Source organism: Lolium perenne, chromosome 4 (assembly GCF_019359855.2).
Source record: "Lolium perenne isolate Kyuss_39 chromosome 4, Kyuss_2.0, whole genome shotgun sequence".
Lineage (NCBI taxonomy): Eukaryota > Viridiplantae > Streptophyta > Magnoliopsida > Poales > Poaceae > Lolium > Lolium perenne.
This window is the reverse complement of record NC_067247.2, coordinates 85,036,793-85,060,153: the sequence shown is the minus strand read 5'-3', so window position 1 is coordinate 85,060,153 and position 23,361 is coordinate 85,036,793. Positions and strand designations below refer to the sequence as shown.

At 43.7% G+C, this 23,361-nt stretch overlaps 2 protein-coding genes across 2 annotated transcripts; both read left to right on the top strand.

The window, feature by feature from the left end:
• Positions 1–8,471: 8,471 nt before the first annotated feature.
• Positions 8,472–15,391, top strand: LOC127293177 (phosphoglucomutase, cytoplasmic). Its single transcript, XM_051322744.2, has 18 exons — positions 8,472–8,694; positions 9,960–10,041; positions 10,390–10,445; positions 10,713–10,826; positions 11,195–11,257; positions 11,354–11,473; positions 11,564–11,664; positions 11,826–11,885; positions 11,969–12,068; positions 12,154–12,311; positions 12,389–12,484; positions 13,429–13,492; positions 13,564–13,645; positions 13,967–14,142; positions 14,224–14,300; positions 14,504–14,636; positions 14,873–14,989; positions 15,084–15,391. The coding sequence occupies exons 1-18, from the start codon at positions 8,617–8,619 to the stop codon at positions 15,153–15,155; spliced, it is 1,749 nt and encodes a 582-aa protein (XP_051178704.1). The 5' UTR covers positions 8,472–8,616; the 3' UTR covers positions 15,156–15,391.
• Positions 15,392–16,746: 1,355 nt separating this feature from the next.
• On the top strand, positions 16,747–19,946 carry LOC127346960 (putative 4-hydroxy-4-methyl-2-oxoglutarate aldolase 2). Its single transcript, XM_051373196.1, has 2 exons — positions 16,747–16,782; positions 19,491–19,946. The coding sequence occupies exons 1-2, from the start codon at positions 16,747–16,749 to the stop codon at positions 19,944–19,946; spliced, it is 492 nt and encodes a 163-aa protein (XP_051229156.1).
• Positions 19,947–23,361: the final 3,415 nt, after the last annotated feature.

Sequence of the window (23,361 nt, the reverse complement as noted above, 5' to 3'; positions counted from 1 at the left end):
GATACTTGGAGCAATTACGCTTCCAGTTGTCCCTTCTCCTTGCAAGTAATAGCACTCAAGATCGTGCTTAGGGCCGTTCTTAGGTTTCACAGGAGGCGTGGCAGCTTTCTTGCCACCCTTCTTGAATTTTCCCTTAGACTTGCCCTGTTTCTTGAAACTGGTGGTCTTGTTGACCATCAACACATGGTGCTCTTTCTTGATCTCAATCTCAGCAGCTTTTAGCATGCCAAAGAGTTCAGGTAACTCCTTGTTCATGTTCTGCATATTGTAGTTCATCACAAAATTCTTGTAACTTGGTGGCAGTGATTGAAGGACACGATTAATCCCCAGTCTGTTAGGAATCACTATTCCCAAGTCACTGAGTTTCTTCGCATGCCCGGTCATGGCGAGCATGTGCTCACTAACGGAGCTGCCTTCTTCCATCATGCACGAAGAATTGTTTCGATGCTTCATAGCATTCCACGGCCGCATGAGTTTCAAAAATAGCTTTCAGCTCTTTCATCAACTCATGAGGATCGTGGTGCTCAAAACGTTTTTGAAGATCGGATTCCAGACTGCACAGGATGGCACACTGAACTTGAGAGTACCGAATTTTCCGAGTCTCGTAAACAGCTTTTACTTCATCGGTTTCAGTTTCTGCAGGAGGGTCACCTAGCGGTGCATCAAGCACATATTGCAGATTTTCGCCAGAGAGGAAGATCCTCACATGACGGAACCAGTCGGTGAAGTTGCTACCGTTTCTCTTAAGTTTCTCTTTCTCTAGGAACTGATTAAAATTGATTGGGGACGCCATCTCTACAACATATATTTGCAAAAGTTTAGACTAAGTTTATGACAAATTGAGTTCAAATTTTAATTCAACATAATTAAAAATCTAGGTGAACTCCCACTCAAAACAATATCCCTCGCATTGTCTTAGTGATCACACGAACCAAATCCACCGCACCTAAACCCGATCATCACGAGAAAAGGTGTGATTTCAATGGCGAACACTCAAAGTGTTCATCATATCAACCATATGATTCATGCTCTACCATTCGGTATCACGTGTTCTGAGACCATGTCTGTACATGCTAGGCTCGTCAAGGCCACCTTAGTATCCGCATGTGCAAAACTGTCTTGCACCCGTTGTATGTACTTATTGAATCTATCACACCCGATCATCACGAGATGCTTCGAAACGACAAGACTTGGTAACGGTGCTACTAAGGATGAACACTTTATTATCTTGAGATTTTAGTGAGGGATCATCTTATAATGCTACCGTCGCGATCTAAGCAAAATAAGATGCATAAAAGGATTAACATCACATGCAGTTCATATGTGATATGATATGGCCCTTTTGTCTTTGCGCCTTTGATCTTCATCTCCAAAGCACGGACATGATCTCCATCATCTTCGGGCATGATCTCCATCATCGTCGGCGTAGCGTCAAGGTCAATGGCGCCGTCTTCATGATTGTCCTCCATGTAGCAACTATTACAACTACTTTGAAATACTACTCAACATGAAATTTAAAGACAACCATAAGGCTCCTACCGGTTGCCACAATACAATAATGATCATCTCATACATATTCATCATCACATTATGGTCATATCACATCACCAAACCCTGCAAAAACAAGTTAGACGTCCCTAATTTGGTTTGCATATTTTACGTGGTTTAGGGTTTTCGAGAGAGATCTAATCTACCTACGAACATGAACCACAACGTTGATACTAATGTTTTCAATAGAAGAGTAAATTGAATCTTCACTATAGTAGGAGAGACAGACACCCGCAAAGCCTCTTATGCAATACAAGTTGCATGTCGAACGAGGAACAAGTCTCATGAACGCGGTCATGTAAAGTTAGTCCGAGCCGCTTCATCCCACTATGCCACAAAGATGCAAAGTACTCAAACTAAAGATAACAAGAGCATCAACGCCCACAAAACCATTGTGTTCTACTCGTGCAACCATCTATGCATAGACACGGCTCTGATACCACTGTAGGATAACGTTGCATAGAAAACAAAAATTTTCCTACCGCGAACACGCAATCCAAGCCAAGATGCAATCTAGAAGACGGTAGCAACGAGGGGGTATCGAGTCTCACCCTTGAAGAGATTCCAAAGCCTACAAGATGAGGCTCTTGTTGCTGCGGTAGACGTTCACTTGCCGCTTGCAAAAGCGCGTAGAAGATCTTGATCACGATCGCTTCCGGCGCCACGAACGGGCAGCACCTCCGTACTCGGTCACACGTTCGGTTGTTGATGAAGACGACGTCCACCTCCCGTTCCAGCGGTCAGTGGAAGTAGTAGCTCCTCTTGAATCCGACAGCACGACGGCGTGGTGTCGGTGGCGGTGGAGAACTCCGGCGGAGCTTCGCTAAAGCTACGCGGGAGATATGGAGGAGAGGGGGGCGGCTAGGGTTTGGGAGGGGGTGGCCGGCCACTTCAAGGGGGGCGGCCAACTTTAAGTGTGTCACCCTACGGTTCGTGAACTATGTGGACATGGTTGAGTACTCACTCCGACCAATAACCAATAGCGGGATCTGGAGATCCATAATGGCTCCCACATATTCAACGATGACTTTAGTGATCGAATGAACCATTCACATACAATACCAATTCCCTTTGTCACGCGATATTTTACTTGTCCGAGGTTTGATCTTCAGTATCACTCTATACCTTGTTCAACCTCGTCTCCTGACAAGTACTCTTTACTCGTACCGTGGTATGTGGTCTCTTATGAACTTATTCATATGCTTGCAAGACATTAGACGACATTCCACCGAGAGGGCCCAGAGTATATCTATCCGTCATCGGGATGGACAAATCCCACTGTTGATCCATATGCCTCAACTCATACTTTCCGGATACTTAATCCCACCTTTATAGCCACCCATTTACGCAGTGGTGTTTGGTGTAATCAAAGTATCTTTCCGGTATAAGTGATTTACATGATCTCATGGTCATAAGGACTAGGTAACTATGTATCGAAAGCTTATAGCAAATAACTTAATGACGAGATCTTATGCTACGCTTAATTGGGTGTGTCCATTACATCATTCATACAATGACATAACCTTGTTATTAATAACATCCAATGTTCATGATTATGAAACTAATCATCCATTAATCAACAAGCTAGTTTAAGAGGCATACTAGGGACTTCTTGTTATCTACATATCACACATGTACTAATGTTTCGGTTAATACAATTATAGCATGATATATAAACATTTATCATAAACATAAAGATATAAATAATAACCACTTTATTATTGCCTCTAGGGCATATCTCCTTCAAGATTGTGCTAACATCCATAGGAGGCTCACAAGATGTTACCTTAGTGATACTTGCCTCATGAGCTAACTTTAGCCCATCATAGGAAATTAGAAGATCATCATGAGAGCTTGAGAGCTTTTTATGACTTTCTTCCAATTCCCTATAATTGCTAGTTAGCAACTCAAGTTGAGCCCTTAGCTCAACATTCTCCTCTAAGGTAGATGCTTCACAAGAATTAGAGTTAGTAGCACAAGCATCAACAATAGTTTTCTCATTTTCATGCATATAGGATTCAATTTTTTGTGTAAGCATAAAATTAGTATGCTTCTCATCTTTTAGCTCATGCTTGAGGAGAGTGAATATCATTTCCTCATTTTCAACATGGGACTCCAACTCCACTATGGTTTCCCTATATTTATTCAAGGTATCCATAGAGTGTTCGAGATTAGCACGAGCTTCATTATTACCATGAAGAGAAGCATATACCATTGCCATATTATGCACCAAGGTATTATATTCTTCATCATTATCATCATCATCATTCTCATCATTAGAGGATGTGTTAGGAGTCAAAGTAGGAGATACCTTTGATCCTTTTGCCATAAGGCACATGTGCAAACCGGAGAATGAAGATGAAGATATTCTTGAATCCTCATTTGAAATCGTGTCTTGATCCATAGACTGTTCGGTTTCCTCTACATTGTTAGTCAACAACCAACTAGAGGAAATAGAAGCATTTTGATTATGGGAACAAGACAAGGTAAGCATATCATCATGAGATCTATGTAAGCAATTTACACATGATATGCAAGGACTATCAACACAAGCATGTAGATTATTTTCAATGCTAGATGTGTTTAAGTCCAAAGAGGAAGCATTGCAATGGGATAGAGATGAAGAATCATCACTATTGAGCACAATATCAATATTGCAATTTTCCTCACCACTCACCATATCATTACCTCGTGTCTTGCTACACGTTGGTGAAGTGGAAGAAGACGATAACTCATCACGACCGGAGGTGGAAGCAACTTGGAGCTCTTCATGATGTGAAGGGGAAGAGAGCTCCTCGGAGTCACCACCGACCAATTTAGAAGTGGATCCACCAAACATTTCCTTAAGCTTGATCCACATCTCATGAGACGATTTTCGCTTTATATATATCAAGAACCTACGAAAATCGGGTCTCAAGGAAAATAAAAGCTCATTAGATACTTGAGCTTCAAGATGTAAGTTTTTCTCATCCTCTAAAGATAGATTTTGAGAATCCATCGGAGGAGAAAAACCGACATCTAGAAATTGCTCTATATGTGGACACAAGGTCCGAAGATGACAAAGCAAGCAATTTCTCCACAAAAGATAATTTGTGCCATTAAAGACAATTGTGTCATTGTGCACTATACTAGCCGACATCTTTACTCTCAAGGCGGTGAAGCCTTAAACAAGGAGAGACCTTGCTATGATACCAATTGAAAGATCGAGATGTCGCCTAGAGGGGGGGGGGGGGTGAATAGGCAATTACAAACTCTTGCGGATTTGTCTTGTAATAATGCGGAATTAAACTATCGTTTAGTTTACAAGCACAAACCCTAAATATGCTAAGCTCAACTAAGTGTAACAATAGCAACTAGAGCTAAGCAAGATAGGCACAAGATATATATAGCACAAGTGATAGCAAGATATATGTACTTCAAGCACGATGGCTATCATAAGGAAAGAGAGCTCGGGTATAGAAATAACCGAGGCACGCGGAGACGAGGATGTATTCCCGTGTTCCCTTCCTTTGCAAGAAGGTACGTCACGTTTGGAGGAGTGGAGGTCCCACGAAGGATTCCCCGCGCCACGAAGGCTCACCCTATTCTCCGAACCACACCCACGAAGGATAATGGCCCTTTCCTTATGGTTAGCTTTTCCTCCGCTCCGGAGATGGCAAGCTCCACAACCACTTCACAAGCTCCACGAAGGAGAAGCCCGGGCCTCTTCACAATCTTCTTGAAGAGATCACCGGAGCACCAATCACCAAGCCAACTAGGAGGTCTCCCTCCAAGAGTAACAAGCTCACGGTCTCTCACTCGAACCAATCGTGGTAGAGAGCTCAACACTATGCAATGATGCAAAGGAAGAACACCGGAGGTGTTCAAGTCCTTCACACTCAAATCCCACCAAAGCAACGGATGCTAGGATGAGATTGGAGAGGAAGAACAAGGGGGAAAGTCAACCAAAGACTTCAAGATCTAGATCCCAAGAGTTTCCCTCACTTAGAGAAGAAATGGATCGGTGGAAGTGTAGATCTAGATCTCCTCTCACAAATCCTCAAGAATGAGCAAGAATGGTTGGAGGAATCCAAGGGGAGAGCAAGTTCTTCAAAATGCAACAATGGAGGAGAGAGAATGGGAAGAACTACTTGCTCAAGGTGGGAGAAAGGTCTATTTATAGCTAGGAGCAAAAAAACCGTTGGGGGGAAAAGACAAGGGAGATGCAGGAAAAACGGGCAGAAAAAACTGCCCAGCCGGCTGCCAGGCCGGCCGACCGGCCCAGGCGCTGAGGAGCCCAGCAGGGGATCCGGTCGGGCCGGCCCAGCAACACCGGGCAGGGCGGCGCGCCGCACAGGGCGACAAGGTGGTCGCGCGGAGGCGCAGGCCGCGGGTGGGCCGCGGGGCGGTGAGGCCCGGCCTCGGCCAGAGGCCGGTCGGGCGGGATGGCGGCCGGGCGGGCCGGTCGGTGACCGGCGCTGGGCCGGATGGGGTGGCCAAGCCCACTGGACGCCGCCCGGATGGCAAAGGCGCCCGGGCCGGTCATGGCCGGGTGGGCCGGCGCATGGCCCGGCAGGCCGGGTGGCCGACCGGCTGCCCCTCCTCCTTTTTTTTCCTTTTTCCTTTTTATTCTTTTCCCCTTTTCCTTTTTCTTTAATAACTAATGCTCCCGAACTCCGATTCGCATGAAACCAATTTTGTTGGAAAGATAACGACGAATAGAACCCCAACAAAATATTTTTAGATGATTTTTGAGAGGGAGTCTCCCACCGTCAAGAAACGGTGAAGACGTCCAAACTCGAAAACGCAATAGAAGATGCATGCGGATTCCGTTTTCGATGAACTTGGGCTTGTTGTAAAGCTAGCAACAAGCTCAAGAACCTCACACAGAGAAACACCAAGAAGCAATAAGGATATGCAAAGTATGCAAAGGATTGAGCTCCCTAAGACGATGTGATCGAGTTATTCAACCGAAAGCCCCTCTTAATAGTGCGGCTATATATCCTATAATCCGGTCTCCCATCAACCACCTCGAGACCGGTAAAAGGAAAACCTATCAAGGTCATACCTTTGCCTTGCGCATCCCGCTTGATCTTGATGATAACTCTTCAAGCTTCACTCAAGCCGGAATGCCTCACTTGATCAATGTTGCTTCGTGGAGACTCACAAATGTTCCCCCATACACTATGACGGGAAAGCTCCATTGATGCATATCTTCACATGTCCATTATCACTAAATGGACGACAAGCTTCAAGCATGTGATCCACTCAAGATGCTCATCTTGAACTTGCCCAACTCAACCTTGTATCTTCTCATACTCACTTAAGATAGAGCATGGCTAATATTGAGTTCCACATAAGAACTCCATCTTCATTTCTTCTTCTTGATCATATCACATATGTATCTTCAAATCGATGATCTTGATGCCAATACACAAGGTATACCTTTATCTTCATGGCATCCATACTTGAATCCAACACATGGAGAACAAGTAGTACCTATGGAATATTCCTTCACATAAACTTAATGAAAACATTAGTCCATAGGGGTTGTCATCAATTACCAAAACCACACATAGGGGCAATGTACCCTTACACAAAGCATGCAAGAAACCCTAACAAATAATAGAAGGATTATGATCTCAAATTTTTGGTATTGAGAGTTTGGATGGATCTTCTTAAGGGGTCCTTACTCATCGTGAATAGGAAAGTAAATAGCTTTTTAAGGGAGGCGTTGAGCGAGGGGGACCATATGAGGTAAGTCGAGCAATTCAACTATCCAAGAAGCGGCGACGTTGCTTCATTTCTGTTTGTTTGAGCTTTCAATCCATCCATCTGTTGCCTTTTCCCTTGCTAATCGCTAGGCCTCGTTGGGCAGAGCCTAGGTTGGCTATTGCACGTTACATTTGATGCATAATTCATGGGCTTGGGTGTAATTTGCATGCTAGCTTGTGTATGTAGAGCTTTTGGGCGGGGGAGTCAATGCCAACTGATCTCGGCCTAACACTAGCTCCGCACATATTCAAAAAAATGACTACACACAATGAACTTCCTTTAGAAAATTCATTGTTTTACCGGTAGAGTTGTTGCAATTATCCCTGCAATTCCCCCTATCATTGTCCTACCCGGTTCCCCTCTGAGAATCCTCTTTACATGTTGCTATTTCTTCTTCTTGATGGTGCACTGACGACGACTACTCCACCATAGATCAGTTGACCATCCTGATCGCTACGCCGCCTCTCTGCTCTTGATTGCTCCTATCCACCAAATCCTAGGCACCCATTTTATTCTCTATTGTCATCGTAAGTTGGAATGCCGCCATCGATAGATGGATATAACCCTTCTTACTTATACCTTGTCGAGATTTGTTGTTTGACCGACAATGGGATAGTTTTCCATGTCACCGGTTTCACCATTGGAGGTTACAAAATGTAAAAGGGATGGGTGGGGGTAGGCTCACGATAAGAAGACCCAAGTGTCCAACTAGGGTGGTGCGCAAAACTTGCTCCATCTCTTTACAATAATCCGTTACCAGGTTTTCAGTCGGTGCCTAAATTCATATGCTCATTCACGGTAGTGTTGTGCAACTTTTAATCTGAAAAATCAACACCGCAAAAAATCCAAAGTTACGCTGATCTAATAGTGTAACATTTTAAGAACCATTCACCGAAACATGTCAAACAAAATGTAAAACAACAACAAGCTACCCGCTGAGAATTCCAGCGCGCCCCTCGGATGGTAGAAACAGCTCCCCTTGTTTTCCCCCATACTACCTTTTTTTACATCCACCATCACTCCATCAGCTTTCCATCAATTATCAAACCAGAAGAGAAAGAAACCCACCAAATTTCCTAGTACAAAAGAAACAGGGGAAAGAAAAAGAAAGGAAAAGGAATGATCCGCTTGTGCTCCTGGGCGCCCGCTGCTATAATACCGCCACGCCCTCGTCGCCTTCGCCACCGCACCACCACTCCCTCCCCACCTCACTCCCAATCTCCCCACCGCCTCCTCCACCGCCAGCTCTCCGCCTCCCTCTCGCCCGCGCAGCGGCGGCCGCGGCCCGGCGCGCAGCCGGCAGCAGCAGCAGTCATGGTGTTCTCCGTGGCGAAGAAGGACACCACGCCCTTCGACGGCCAGAAGCCCGGCACCTCCGGCCTCCGGAAGAAGGTCCGCCCCCCTGCTCCCTGCTCCCGATCCGGATCTCTCAATGCGCCGTGGCAGCCTAGTTTAGCCTTGGCGTGCCCCGATCCGCGATAACCGCTCCTCTTCCGGGCCGCGGATCTCGCTCGCCGCCACGTCGGCCGCTGCTTAGCTCTTACTTCTCCGTAATCGGGCTGATCGATCCGCGTCCTGCTCCAATGGCCTAACCGTGTTCCGCGCGCGCGCGCGTGCTTGCGTGCGTGCGCTTGATCGATCGAATTGGTTAGGCCCCGCGCGTTCCCGCGGGATCAGCCGTTCCCGTTCTGAACGTCGGATCGCGACTGGACCAGCGTGACTCGAATCCGGGAGGTTCGCAGCAGCACGGATCGGCTCCGTCAAGGATCGCTGGATCTCGCCGAGCACGCCTTACAAGTGCACACTGGCCGTTTGATGTCGCGGGGTCTGTTACTCGTTACTCATTGCGAGGATCTCTTGCCATGGCAGCCACACTCGAACCTCTCGTTGCGTTTGGAATCTGGCTTGGCATGTGGCTGTGCCATAGTTACTCTGATCATTTTTTTTGGATCCTGCCTCATATTTAATTCAGGAGTGTTTCCGTAGTTTTTTTTGTAAATAATATGGTGCAGAAGATCATGACGATTTGTTAACTATTGCTTGAATATGCCGCGTACGTTCACACGCTGTAAAGGTGGCAATCGTTGAGTAGAGCAGTTTAGATTCCTAAGCTCTGAACGTGACGTGCGGCAGAGTGCTCCAAGACCCACCCTGCGTATTTTATACAGCACGTCTCTGGTCACCTGCTGTTTTGGTTTCGTTTCTCCGTGGCCATGGTGACTGTCCATAAACTGTGGCTTAATTTATGTTTGGGTGGGATTTTTTATGGTGCTAGAGGGCTTTTTTCATGATAAGTGAAAGCGCAATTGAATTTCGTTATTTAATGAGTTTTAGAGCAATAAATTATTTCTCATGTTCAGGGAGCCAACTCCATGTGATCTGTATTTCCTGGTGCAAGTGTTTATAGATATCATAGTTCCAATTGATTGATCTAAGAAAGTGTTCATAGCCAGCTGACCCTGTCTTTAAGAAAGATAATCGGATCGATAGTTTAGCTGGCGCAGTTTTTAAATGCATAAAAAAGGATTGGATGTTTATGAATGATGATCACTGATGGCTTATGACATAGCTCTTCTCTTGATATATCTTCTGTCAGCAGTCCACCAAAATTCATTGGTAATATATGCTTATTCATAGTTGACTGTTACTGTTATCAGGTTACAGTATTCCAGCAGCCTCATTACCTTGCGAATTTTGTCCAGTCGACATTTAATGCCCTTCCAGCTGAGGAAGTGAAAGGTTAGTTGCTTATCAGACGAACATGCGTCCTGCTTAGAACATCCGACTGCACATTGCCTGTTCTTGGAAAATAATCTAGTACTGCCAGGCCTTCACATAATTTTAACTATAGTCATTATTCCATTTCCAGATGTTAACTGTAACTGTTTAGTAGCAAGAACATGCCAGATATATCCAGTTTTCAAGATATCAGAAGGGCTAAATAAATTATAATTGAGCTACTCTTACACATTTCTTTGCCGTTTAGACTGTAAATGTTTTTAGGAGTTAATACAGTTGAGATATTCCGCGATGTTCCTTGTCTTGTCTCGACAGTTCTCTCATACAAGCTGTCCTCTTTCCATATAGGTGCGACCATTGTTGTCTCTGGTGATGGCCGCTATTTCTCAAAGGATGCTGTTCAGGTGATTCACAATTGTCTATTCATTTTGTAAGGTCTATAAGTCACATGTATAGTTTTAAAGATGCTGTTGCAGACCTCATTTCCAGATTTTTGTCTTAGCACTCACATTTTTTAAAAAATGTTGCAAGATTTAACTTATTTACAGTCTAAACTCTAAATCACCTATTTTATGTAACTCTTCTATATGCTTGACTTGTATTATGTTAGCACATCGTCATTTTTCAGTGAGCTATGCTTGGAAATTTGACATACTTTTTTATTATTATAGATCATCACAAAAATGGCTGCTGCTAATGGAGTGAGACGTGTCTGGGTTGGACAAGACACTCTCTTGTCTACTCCAGCTGTATCTGCTATAATCCGGGAAAGAATTGCTGCTGATGTAAGTTTTGTTTCTCCTAAAGTGCCTGCATGGGCCATTGCCTGATTGCCGTAGCCGCATATAATTGGATCACGTATCTAAAAAATAACATAAATATGTATTTGGTTGGGACACTATCTGTATATCCAAATCAAGAGGTCTTGTATTCAAACCACTTGACCAGCAATTTATATTTTCATATTTTGCTGTTAGTTACCAACTTATCCAATTGGTCCCTTTCGTCGGGTATTGGCATTGTCATGCCAAATGCACAATTACCACTAACCCACATGTTTATATGAACACATGTAAACATTAATCACCATATCCTTCTTTTCCTGTTACAACAAACTATGCATCTAGTGATTTATTAACACAATTAATAACAGGGATCAAAGGCTACTGGTGCCTTCATTTTAACAGCCAGTCACAATCCAGGTGGTCCGACCGAGGTAACATACTTATGATGTTCACTATTACTATCTGCCTTGCGAATCAAGTGCAGCTGATGTTCTTTGTAAATTCACACCTTATGTTTGACTTACCAGGACTTTGGTATCAAATATAACATGGGAAATGGTGGACCTGCCCCTGAATCTGTTACTGACAAGATTTTCTCTAATACAAAGACAATTACTGAATACCTCATTGCGGAAGACCTTCCAGATGTATGATTTGTTCCTAGACATTTTTTTCTGTTCCTTTTGCTCGCAGGATATTCGGACCCCTGTTTATTCCTTTATTTCCCCCCTATGTAGGTTGATGTTTCTGCGTTAGGTGTCACTACCTTCACTGGACCTGAAGGTCCTTTTGATGTTGATGTCTTTGACTCTGCTACAGATTACATAAAGCTAATGAAGTATGTACCTTCTATTTGGATACATTAAGTATTTTTATTTCAAGTATTGTTTGATGTTTTGTTCTACTAAAGTGTCAGCTTATCTTGAATGTTACAATGGGAAATCCCTAGGGTCTTAATTTTTTAAAGGAGAATATTAACTCTTATCCATTCAATTCCAGGTCAATCTTTGACTTCGAGGCAATTAAAAAGCTTCTGGCATCTCCAAAGTTCTCGTTCTGGTACTTACCTGTAGCACAAATGTTGCTACAAGCTTCTTATGAACAACCCATAACACATCTAAATCCTTGGTTTGTGATTTTAGTTTTGATGGCCTCCATGGTGTTGCTGGAGCTTACGCAAAGCGCATGTTTGTGGACGAGCTTGGCGCTAGTGAAAGCTCACTGTTGAACTGTGTTCCAAAGGTATAATGTGTTCTTGATTTCTTGTGTCATCCCAAGTTGAAAACATATTTTGGGTGGTGTTAATTTTCCATTTCTATTCTTACAGGAGGACTTTGGCGGTGGTCATCCGGATCCTAACCTCACCTATGCAAAAGAATTGGTTGAACGGATGGGTCTTGGGAAGTCAAGCTCAAATGTTGAGCCCCCTGAATTTGGTGCTGCAGCTGATGGAGATGCTGACCGGAACATGGTTCTGGGCAAAAGGTATTGTTTAGACTACATTTTGAAGATCTACAAAAGCATTTGATGCAGTTGATGATGTATACCTTCTTCTGTTATAGATTCTTCGTGACACCATCAGATTCGGTTGCCATCATTGCAGCCAATGCTGTTCAATCGATTCCTTACTTTGCTTCTGGCCTGAAGGGAGTTGCCAGGTAAAAATATCTCCAGCATATTGATCTTCTAGAATACGCTCCTTTTTTATGGCTGAAACTTTCGTATGTAGTTTAATCAAGGCTTTAGATGCAGATAGCACTGCTGCCTGCAGTAACCATGCGTATTTCACTAAGCAGTTCTGCATCTGAATAAGCATGCCGACGATAGAAGATAGTAGTCATGCTGTCCTAATGCTGGACAGTAGACATGATACTGTGGTAGCTCTCCATTTCCCGATGGTAACTGGTCGGTTACAGGCTCACAGCTAGTTACAGAAACTTTTGTCTCGTTGATAGTCTAGAATCTAAAACACCAATCTGGAGCTATCGACTGTTTTGCTAGACCTGCTACTGTTTGAGAAAAAAAGATACAAAATGTACAGATGAAAAGGGTGGTAAGTTATACTTAACTGGAAAGCTGCCGTACCTGCAACTGCCAGCATGTCACTGAAAAAATCTTCTGAATGGGACCCCAACTGTGGATGCCTGATATATTTATTGTTGCTGGCCCCATGGCTTGTACGTCGTAGAGTTTATGATCAGCCAGCTGCTGCGGCAGAAATCTGCCAAGTGCCATCTAGTCTTGACCTTTATTCCGATTGGGAAAACGGTGATAAGAGCATTCTTGCTGCTCCGATAAGGTGATAACATAGAAAAAGAGTGTACATTCATCCATGTAAGGCGTGAATTTCACATATTTTGCAGCAACATTGATTAGAAATGCATCCATATCCCGCTTAAACGTTCAGCTGCTCTGTCTAACTAATCCTGTTCCAGGTTTTTTATGTACTGTGGTATTTAGATTGGTAAAATGCCATTTACGATTTGTATCTATGTTGTTGTTCGATCTTGTATGACGTGGCCGGGATTATAATTGCCATGCCACCTACCATTTAAAATGTGCTGTTGTGCTTCAGTAAGTTGATCCAGTGGTGAAATTGCAGGAGCATGCCGACATCAGCTGCCCTTGATGTAGTTGCCAAGAATTTGAATCTCAAGTTCTTCGAGGTAAGTATTATGATCATCAGTCACTAATTTCAAATAATGGACAAATATATATGAAAAATTTCATGTTTCAGGTGCCTACTGGGTGGAAATTTTTCGGGAACCTGATGGATGCTGGAATGTGCTCAGTTTGTGGTGAAGAAAGCTTTGGCACTGGTAATGTTTGGGAAGTCTTAGCTTACCTTCAATGCATGTCTTAATCACAAAAAAAAAGCAACCAGAATTGATTGAACAAGTTGGTTTTGCCTTCTGGTAAAATGGATTATGGCATGTAGCATCTCTTTCCTTTGGATGTTCCATAAACTTGGTTTCCTTATGTTTTACGGAAGTACGGAACACGACGGGAGACTTGATATATTCAGATAAATAGCTTATATTATTTTGGTTAATTGGTCATGAATTAATCAAAGTCAAGTCAAAGGTTTGTCGATATTCGTTCCACTAACTAGACATCCTACATTGTTTACTTTGTTTTAGGTTCTGACCACATTCGTGAAAAGGATGGTATTTGGGCTGTTCTAGCATGGCTATCTATCCTAGCTTACAAGAACAAAGACAACCTTGGAGGAGATAAACTTGTTACTGTTGAAGATATTGTTCTTCAGCACTGGGCTACTTATGGTCGCCATTATTATACACGATATGACTATGAGGTACTTCACTCAACTGACCTATATGTTCATACAACACATTTGATAATGTTAAGTTGCTAACATAACTGTTTATTATTAAAGAATGTTGATGCAGAAGCTGCTAAGGAACTTATGGCAAACCTAGTCAAGCTGCAGTCGTCCCTGTCTGATGTTAACAAGTAGGTTACTTCTATTCAATGCAGTAGGCAATAATCCAAAATGAAGACCTATATGAAAAAAATTCTCACGCATACAAATGGAATTGATATGAAAATTACTTGATGCATACTTTTCTCAGCCCTCAAAGCTTGATACTTCCATGTCACTGACAAAGCATATGCATTAGAAGACGGTAGATCTAAATTGTTTTCCTTTTCCTCAGGTTGATCAAGGAAATCCAGCCTAATGTGGCGGATGTTGTCTCTGCTGATGAGTTTGAGTATAAGGATCCTGTTGATGGCTCTGTCTCCAAGCATCAGGGTATCAGATATCTCTTCGGAGATGGTTCCCGACTGGTATGAAACATCATGGCTATTAATTGGTTGAACTGTCCTCTTTAAATATTCCTTGTTTTGTTTCGTAAACCAAAGCAAATGAAGCAGAACATATATTTAGTCTGCATGCACATATTTGAAGTTGCAATATAACCAGTTAATGGTTATTAGTGGTCGAGGCCATCCATTTTTTGCTAGCTGTTTGATAATGGTTGCTACAAATGATGATGAACTAACACTAGCTCGCGCTGTTTCAGGTGTTCCGCCTTTCAGGAACTGGTTCAGTTGGTGCTACTATTCGTATCTACATTGAGCAGTATGAGAATGATTCATCCAAAACTGGGAGGGAGTCTTCGGATGCTCTTTCCCCACTGGTAAGATCAGATCGCGTGTATACCCATTATGCTTTGAACAAATCGTCACACATTTTTGGGAGGTTTGCAGTTCTGATTGTACTTCCTTATCCAGGTTGATGTCGCCCTGAAGCTTTCAAAGATTCAGGAGTACACTGGCCGATCTGCCCCAACCGTGATCACATAAATTTTGACTTAGATATGTGCCGAGGCCGCTTATGCAGTTCCGTTTTGGCCTCCTGTTCGATAGCTTTCTTTTTATATCTCGCACATGAATAAATTGTATGTACCAGGCCGTCACTGTTTCGTTGCCTATACTGCACACACTGCTGCTGGTACAGTATGCGGCCGTAATGTTGTCACAGTGATGTAATCGAGAGTGAATTCTTCAAGCGATATATTGACGTGTGTTTTTTTGGTGGAGTATTTGTGTGCCCAACTTATCTTGATCATCCACTTAGCTACGACATTTGTATTATCAGTGAACGAAAAATGATGCACATGTTACTGGTTTGTGTTAGCAAGTAGCGCAGCGCCTCACCTTTATCGATCTACCTGGTCGTCCCGGCGAACACTGCTGTAGCACTTCATGTTGGCTCACCCCTTCCACACCTTCTACACGCCACTACCACCATGGCATGCTGACAAACATGAGGATTGCTTGGGTCATGGCAGAGGAGGCGGCTGCAACAACCTTACCCCTCAAGTAGGAGCGTGCTTCCTGACCCCGGGATCCTTGCAACGCCCTACTCAGGGTTGTCGAGCGGCTTGGTGCTGAGTCTGGCAGCGTGCCCATACTACGGTCCAACCCGCCGGCCGTGCCCCCGGAGTCGAGACGATGGAAACCTCGGTACACGCACAAAAGTCCATGGTGAGATGACATGTTTGTCAAGGAGCACACCGTCACCCCCTCCCCCCTCCCCCGCGTAACTGCTTCACTGTCTAATGTTATGTCTCCAATGTCATTAAACATTGGATTTAGGAAAACTCTAATTGATAACATAGAAGAAAGATGGCTCCATTTAAGTAGTTGATTGATGGATATACAGTTGGCCATGCAATCGGATGCTTTTGTTTGGAACCTAACACCATCTGGTTCTTTCACGGTTAAATAATATTATCTACATTACACGAATGATTATACAAATTCTTTCGCAAGGAAAATAAAAGTACCACTCAAGATAAGAATCTTTTTGTGGTTCTTACATTGCAAGGTATTGCTCACAAAAAGTAATTTAGCTAAAAGAATTTGGCAATGCAGTACAAAATATTGTCTTTTGTGACCAAGATGAACAATACAATATTTATTTATATTATGCCGCTTAGCAAAAATAGTGTGACGTGTTGTTCATATGATATTTAATATTATCGCTCCCGTTGATATCATGAATTTGTTTGGAAATTAGTTACGGGGGTTGCGAAAAAAGATAAAATGGAAATTCAAGTTGGAGTGTGCCTTACTTTGGGTCATATGGAACATTCAGAATGATTATATGTAAAATCAACATTTTGTGTAGGTAATTCCGTTGTCGTGAGGATTTAGCTACTAGCTTCAATTGGCGTTTTGATCATGGGTTAACATGTTATTAGTGTAGAGCCACTTCATGTTTTTTTTATAGATGTCTGATTCTTGTATCAACCATATATGATCCATGCTGTAATTTTTGTTTAAATTAATTTTTTAATAGAAGAATAAAAAGAGTCGCATGCATCGATCAGTGCAAATGTTGGGGCACTGCCTTCTTTAATTTTTTTTTCACTGTTTCAGGCCATGCGGCATGGTGAGCCTCTTCAAGCTCTACAGACTGGCACGAGTACGAGATGTTCTGTAGAAATCAACGTGTATGACACTAGGAGCTCCCCAACGTTATTCTAGCAAGCAGTGACGACCTGCAAAATAAGTATGTCATTACTTTTAGGAACAAACTTGTGAAACACATTTATAATTGGCAGTTGTTGTTATGCTCTAGATCCGTGAAGGCCGGAGATGGACCAGTGTCACCGACCCCCCCTCCCCCAGGGCACTCCCCGGAGCAACTACCAATGATATGTTGTCATAATGGCCATCGACCTATCATTGAAAGATTTTTCTTCGACTACCATATTTTAGATCAACATTGGTTCTCGCTGAAAACCTCTTTTCTAAAGACAACTACACCTACGGGAGTGACATTAGCCATGTGCTGACCAATCCTTACACAAAATTAGGAAACAAATCTGAAACATAACTGAAACATGGATATTTTGTGAAACAAACCCCAGTGATGTTAGCAGTGTTGTCATCAGTTTCATTTTTTGTTTAATAAGCACTTAAGCAGTTCCAAAGAAGGAAGAATTTTCTGATGCTTGTTAAATGGAAATTCAGCACCATCCCTGTTTGAGATCTGTTGGAGATATGCCAAGAGGCAATAATAAAGTGGTTATTATAATATATCTTTGTGTTTATGATAAATGTTTGCATACCATGCTATAATTGTATTAACCGAAACATTGATACATGTGTGTTATGTAAACAACAAGAATCCCTAGTAAGTCTCTTGTATAACTAGCTTGTTGATTAATAGATGATCATGGTTTCTTGATCATGAACATTGGATGTTATTAATAACAAGGTTATGTCATTCCAAATAAGCGTAGCATAAGATTAAGTCATTAAGTTAAAATTGCTATAAACTTTCGATACATAGTTACCTAGTCCTTCGACCATAAGATCATGTAAATCACTTACACCAGAAAGATGCTTTGATTACATCAATCGCCATTGCATAAATGGGTGGTTATAAAGATGGGATTAAGTATTCGGAAAGTGTGAGTTGAGGAATATGGATCAAGAGTGGGATTTGTCCATCCCGATGACGGATAGATATACTCTGGGCCCTCTCGGTGGAATGTCGTCTGATTAGCTTGCAAGCATGTGACTAGGTCACAAGAGATGACATACCACGGTACGAGGAAAGAGTACTTGTCGGTAACGAGGTTGAACAAGGTATGTAGATACCAATGATCGAACCTCGGACAAGTAAAGTATCGCGTGACAAAGGGAATCGGTATCGTATGTAAATGGTTCAATCGATCACTAAGTTACCGTTGAATGTGTGGAGCCATTATGGATCTCCAGATCCCGCTATTGGTTATTGGTCAGAGAGGAGTCTCGACCATGTGTGCATAGTTCACGAACCGTAGGGTGACACACTTAAGGTTTGATATCGTTTTTAAGTAGATATGGAATATGGAATGGAGTTCGAACGTTGTTCGGAGTCTCAGATGGGATCCAGGACATCACGAGAAGTTCCGGAATGGTCCGGAGAATAAGATTCATATATAGGAAGTCACTTTCCAAGTTTGGAAATGATCCGGTGCATTTATGGAAGGCGCTAGAATGTTCTAGAACCTTCCGAAAGAAATCACCATGGAAGGTGGAGTCCCGGATGGACTCCACCAACCCTGACCAGCCAACCAAGAGGGAAGGTGGAGTCCATGGTGGACTCCACCACCTTGGCCGGCCAAGGAAGAAGGAAAGGGGGAGTCCCACTCCCCCTAGGTTTCACCCTTTGGTAAGTTTTGGAGTTGGACTCTTAGTCAAATCTTTGGGCTAACCCTTGGGGTTCCACCTATATAATGAGGGAGAGAGGGAGGGGGCCGGCCACCACACCAGCCGCATCACCCAAGGGCATCAAGGCCGGCGCCCCAAGTGCCCCCTCTCCCCAAACCCTAGCCGCCCCCTCCTCCCACTTCTCCCGTAGTGCTTAGGCGAAGCCCTACCGGAGATCTCTGCCACCACCGACACCATACCGTCGTGCTATTGAGATTCCGAGGAGGATCTACTACATCCGCTGCCCGCTGGAACAGGGAGAAGGACGTCGTCATCAACACCGAACGTGTGACCGAGTACGGAGGTGCTGCCCGACTGTGGCACCGTCAAGATCTTCTACGCGCTTTTGATAGCGGCAAGTGATCGACTACATCAACAACGAGATCTAATCTCGTAGACTTTGGAATCTTCGAGGGTTAGTCTCATGATCTTCTCGTTGCTACCATCTTCTAGATTGGATCTTGGCTTGTTATTCGTTCTTGCGGTAGGATTTTTTTTGTTTTCTATGCTACAAATCCCATCAAGATCTGTATAACCGACGCTCACATACACGCGCATACACTCATCTCTATGAACGCACACACACCCTACCCCTATGAGCACCTCCGGAGACTAAGCCAACAGATTGGATCTTGAAATTGATGAAGTCACCACATCTGCCTCGCTGTCGACCGAAACGTCGCCTCCCATTGAATGAATATTCCGCCTTTATGAGACACACAGATGTCAAACCTGGGGTTTGAACTCTGGTGTGCTGGGGGTACAACCACCCTCCTAACCACCCAATCTCAGGTTGGTTCTCGACTGACTAGCCTTGCTTACTCTTGTTGACAATTGTTTTCCTCGCTTAGCACTAATGGTTTATCTTCTTTTAATGGCATAATGCAGGCCAGAAACTAAGAAGATGGCGGGCTTACCACTTGCCACCAGTTCACCAGCGGGGAGCTCCACGCCCTGCAGCCGATCTTCCGAATGTACGGTCGGCGGCAGGTCTTCGCAGGCCCCGTCGTGACGCTCAAGGTGTTCAAGGACAACGTCTTGGTGCGTGAGTTCCTAGAGAAGGGGCAGGGCCGGGTGCTGGTGGTGGAGGGCGGCCTGCGCTGCGCCATCCTGGGTGGGAACCTCGCGCAGATGGCGCTGAACAACGGGTGGGCGGGCATCGTGGTGAACGCGTGCATCCGGGACGTGGACAAGATCGATGGCTGCGACATCGGCGTGCGCGCGCTCGGCTCGCACCCCATGAAGTTCAACAAGAAGGGGATGGGCGAGAAGCACGCACCGGTGGCCATAGCGGGGACAAAGGTCTACGACGGCGAGTGGCTCTACGCAGTGGCGAAGGACGGAAAAAAAATTAAGGTCGGGCGAAATTTAAATGTAAAGAAATGACGCAAAAGAATAAATTGTCTTGACACATTAATAATTTATATGATGGTAAGCATAGTTACCTAGTACTATGGTAATATCAACATATTCAAATATAAGTATAACCTACAAAAGTACCGATAATGAAGCTTTAATGTGTTCTAGAAGTTCCAGGTAATGGTAAAGCTTTACCTTCCTTTTGATTTTTTTTTAATTTCACGAAGATCAAGACTTTTGAATATTTCCTCACTCGATGTAGCACACTATTAAATCATTAAGCCAACTATCGGATATCTTGTTGTGCAACTCTATCTTGATAATGAAACACATTATAGTTTGTTCATGTTACGTAGCTCACAATTCAAAAATTTAAACTTCAGCAAATTGACAAAAACTTCTACAATTGTACCTCCCCCTTAGGTGCCGTGTGATTTATAGGAGGGGCGTGCGGCTGGGCTGCCTGGCCGATGGGGGGGGGGGGGGGGGAGTCAGAGGGATCTCATCGGGAGGAAGCAACCAGGGCACGAGCAGCCCAGCAACGCAGACAATCAAAGACGAGTACTGGTCTTCCGGGCGAAATCACATCTGGCATGACTCGCCTCGAAGACGAAGAGACGAAACTGGCTCACGGTCGCTTTTTTCTTTTTCTTTTTTGGACCTCGAATCACGATCATTGGTCCTTCTCCCAAGCGAACGAATCGCACAACAGATACAGCTCATTTCCGTCCACCAACTCATCATTTTGTTTTGTTTTCCCTTCAAAAACTGTACAAAACTAATAGTATATCCACATGTGCATATATATATTCGTTTTTTTTGCCAAAATCAAGGTAGGGCAAGTGCCATACCTTGCCCAAAGGGGAGCTATGCCCCTGGCTCTACACCGATGCCAACAGGATCCTTGTCTCCAGGACCAAGCTCATCGTGTAGACAGACCCCTGTAAAATGATGGATGAATGAACTGGGCTGTAAATAAAAGAGGATGAGTGAGCACTCTTGTTTCTGCTTGCTTCTGCCCTCCCTAACTAAATATATTGGCGATATATCACTCCTCGAAATAGGCTTTCACCCCGTTTTATAAATAAAGCAACCGCATTCATACAAGGTCGAGTACAACACACCTAGAAACTACCGAAACACCAAAGGTCTGCTAGGGCCACAACACATCATGCCTAAAGAACAAGCTCAAGCGATACAACCCAAAGAGAAGGGCCACTCAGCTGGCTCTATATCTGAAGCTCAGAACTTTGCAACAAGGAAGCTTTGGCAGATGCGAATAATAATTTGATGCCGTCGAAGTTCCAGGTTGGGGTCCGAATCCTGTTGTATCTCCAAACTGCCTGTGTGTGGGTTTAGGGTTTGATCCCTCCTGATGTATCTCCAAGTTGAGGATGTGATCCCTCCTGTGTTCAACGGCGTTGGGGCAGCGAGGGCAGCACAGCGACTTGAGAAAGTTGTATTCCTGATACCACCCATGCCCAATACATGTCTACGGTCTACCTGGTCAATGACCGCTGCAAATGGTACATGGTGCTAGCCAAAGTACTTGTTAATAGCTCATTTACATCGCACGAAGCAAGCACTGGATGCATCAGGTGAGCGCGTGTATATATATATACACACGCACCTGACACATCTTACAAAGGCATAGCTCGACTACTGGGGTCCCAGTTTATCAATGATATAAGTGTCGGAAATGTGCTCTTATTGATCATTGAGGGATAAAAGATTTGATGAAATGGCACTCATATGCACCAATTGAATCTGATCAATGTAATCGCAGGAACTTGAACTTGAAATAGGGCCGACGCAATCCATGTAGTGAAGTCTACTTATGATGCTCTAATATAGAGTAATGTTCCCTGGTACGTTTTCGCTGAACGGTGATGTTTTCCACTTAGCCAGACGCATAAAAGCAATGCTCCGGGCTACACATAGGGATAATCCAGCGTCATAGAAATTGAGCCTTCATGCTAGAACAAGCCGTCGAAATCCCACGGTACTTGAATAAGACGACGCTGTAACCATCTGGAGTCCATTGGCAAACCTCAGGACATCTAGTACTCGCACCAGCATGTAGAGCTTGAAGAGGCTCGCGATGCCGCATGGCCTGAAACAATGAATTTTTATATTTTTTTAAAAGGCAGCGCCTCAACATTTGCACATTTCAATGCATGCGACCTTTTCTTGTTATTTTATTAAAAAAATACATCATGGATCATATATGGTTGATGCAAGAATCAGACATCTATACAAAGAAAACATCAAGTGGCTCTACACCAGTAAGTGTTAACCTATGATCAAAACGCCAATTAAAGCTAGTAGCCAATCCTTGCGCTTCTCCGTTGGTTATAAAGACCACAGACGGATCCAATTCGTAGACAACGGAATTACCTAGACAAAAAATGTTGATTTTACATTGTTAAAAGTATAATCATTCTGAATGCTCCCTATGAGCCAATGAAACGCACACTCAAACTTAAAATTTCCATTTTATCTTTTTCCGAAACCCGCGCTAACTAATTTCCAAACAAATTCGTGATATCAGAAGGAGCGATAATATTAAATATCATATGAACAATGTGGTCACACTATTTTTGCTAAATGACATGATATGAATGAATGTTGTATTGATTCATCTTGACCACAAAAACAACATTTTATAATGCATTGTCAATTCCTTTTAGCTAAATTATATTCTTTGTGAGCAATACCTTGTGATGTAAGAACCACATAAAGATTCCTTGCGAAAGAACTTTGTATAAGAATTCATGTAAAGTAGATAAAATGATTTAACGGTGAAAGAACTAGATGGTGCTAGCTTCCAACAAAAGCATCCGATTGCATTGACAACTGTATATCCATCAATCAGCTACTTAAATGGACCCATCTTTTCTCTATGTTACTAATTAGAGCTTTCCTAAAACCAATGTTTAATGACACTGGACAAATAACATTAGATACTGAAGCGGTTGCGCGGGGTGGTGTGCTCCTTGAAAAACATGTCATCCCAACACAAGCTTTTGTGAATGTCCCGAGGTTTCCGCCGCCTCAATGCCGTGGGCGCGGCCAACGGGTTGGACCGGCAGTAGGGGCACGCTACCCAGACTAAACACCTAAGCGCTTGACAACCCCTAGTACGGCAGTGCAAGGATCCCGAGGTCGGCAACCGTGCTCTACACACCTCGCCTACTCGGCACACTCATGTGTGTGCTTTTGACCGCCACGCTGGTCATCTCCCTCAAGCCTATGAAAAAGATAAAATCCTTCCACGCGGGCGTAGTATCGGAGGTTGGGAGCTCATCGTGGTCCGCTTGGGTTGCTTGGCGCGGGAGGCGCAAGAACATGTGGTTAGCCAGCACACTCTTTTGCAAACCGGCTCCATCGTGCAACCCACTGATACGTCTCCGACGTATCGATAATTTCTTATGTTCCATGC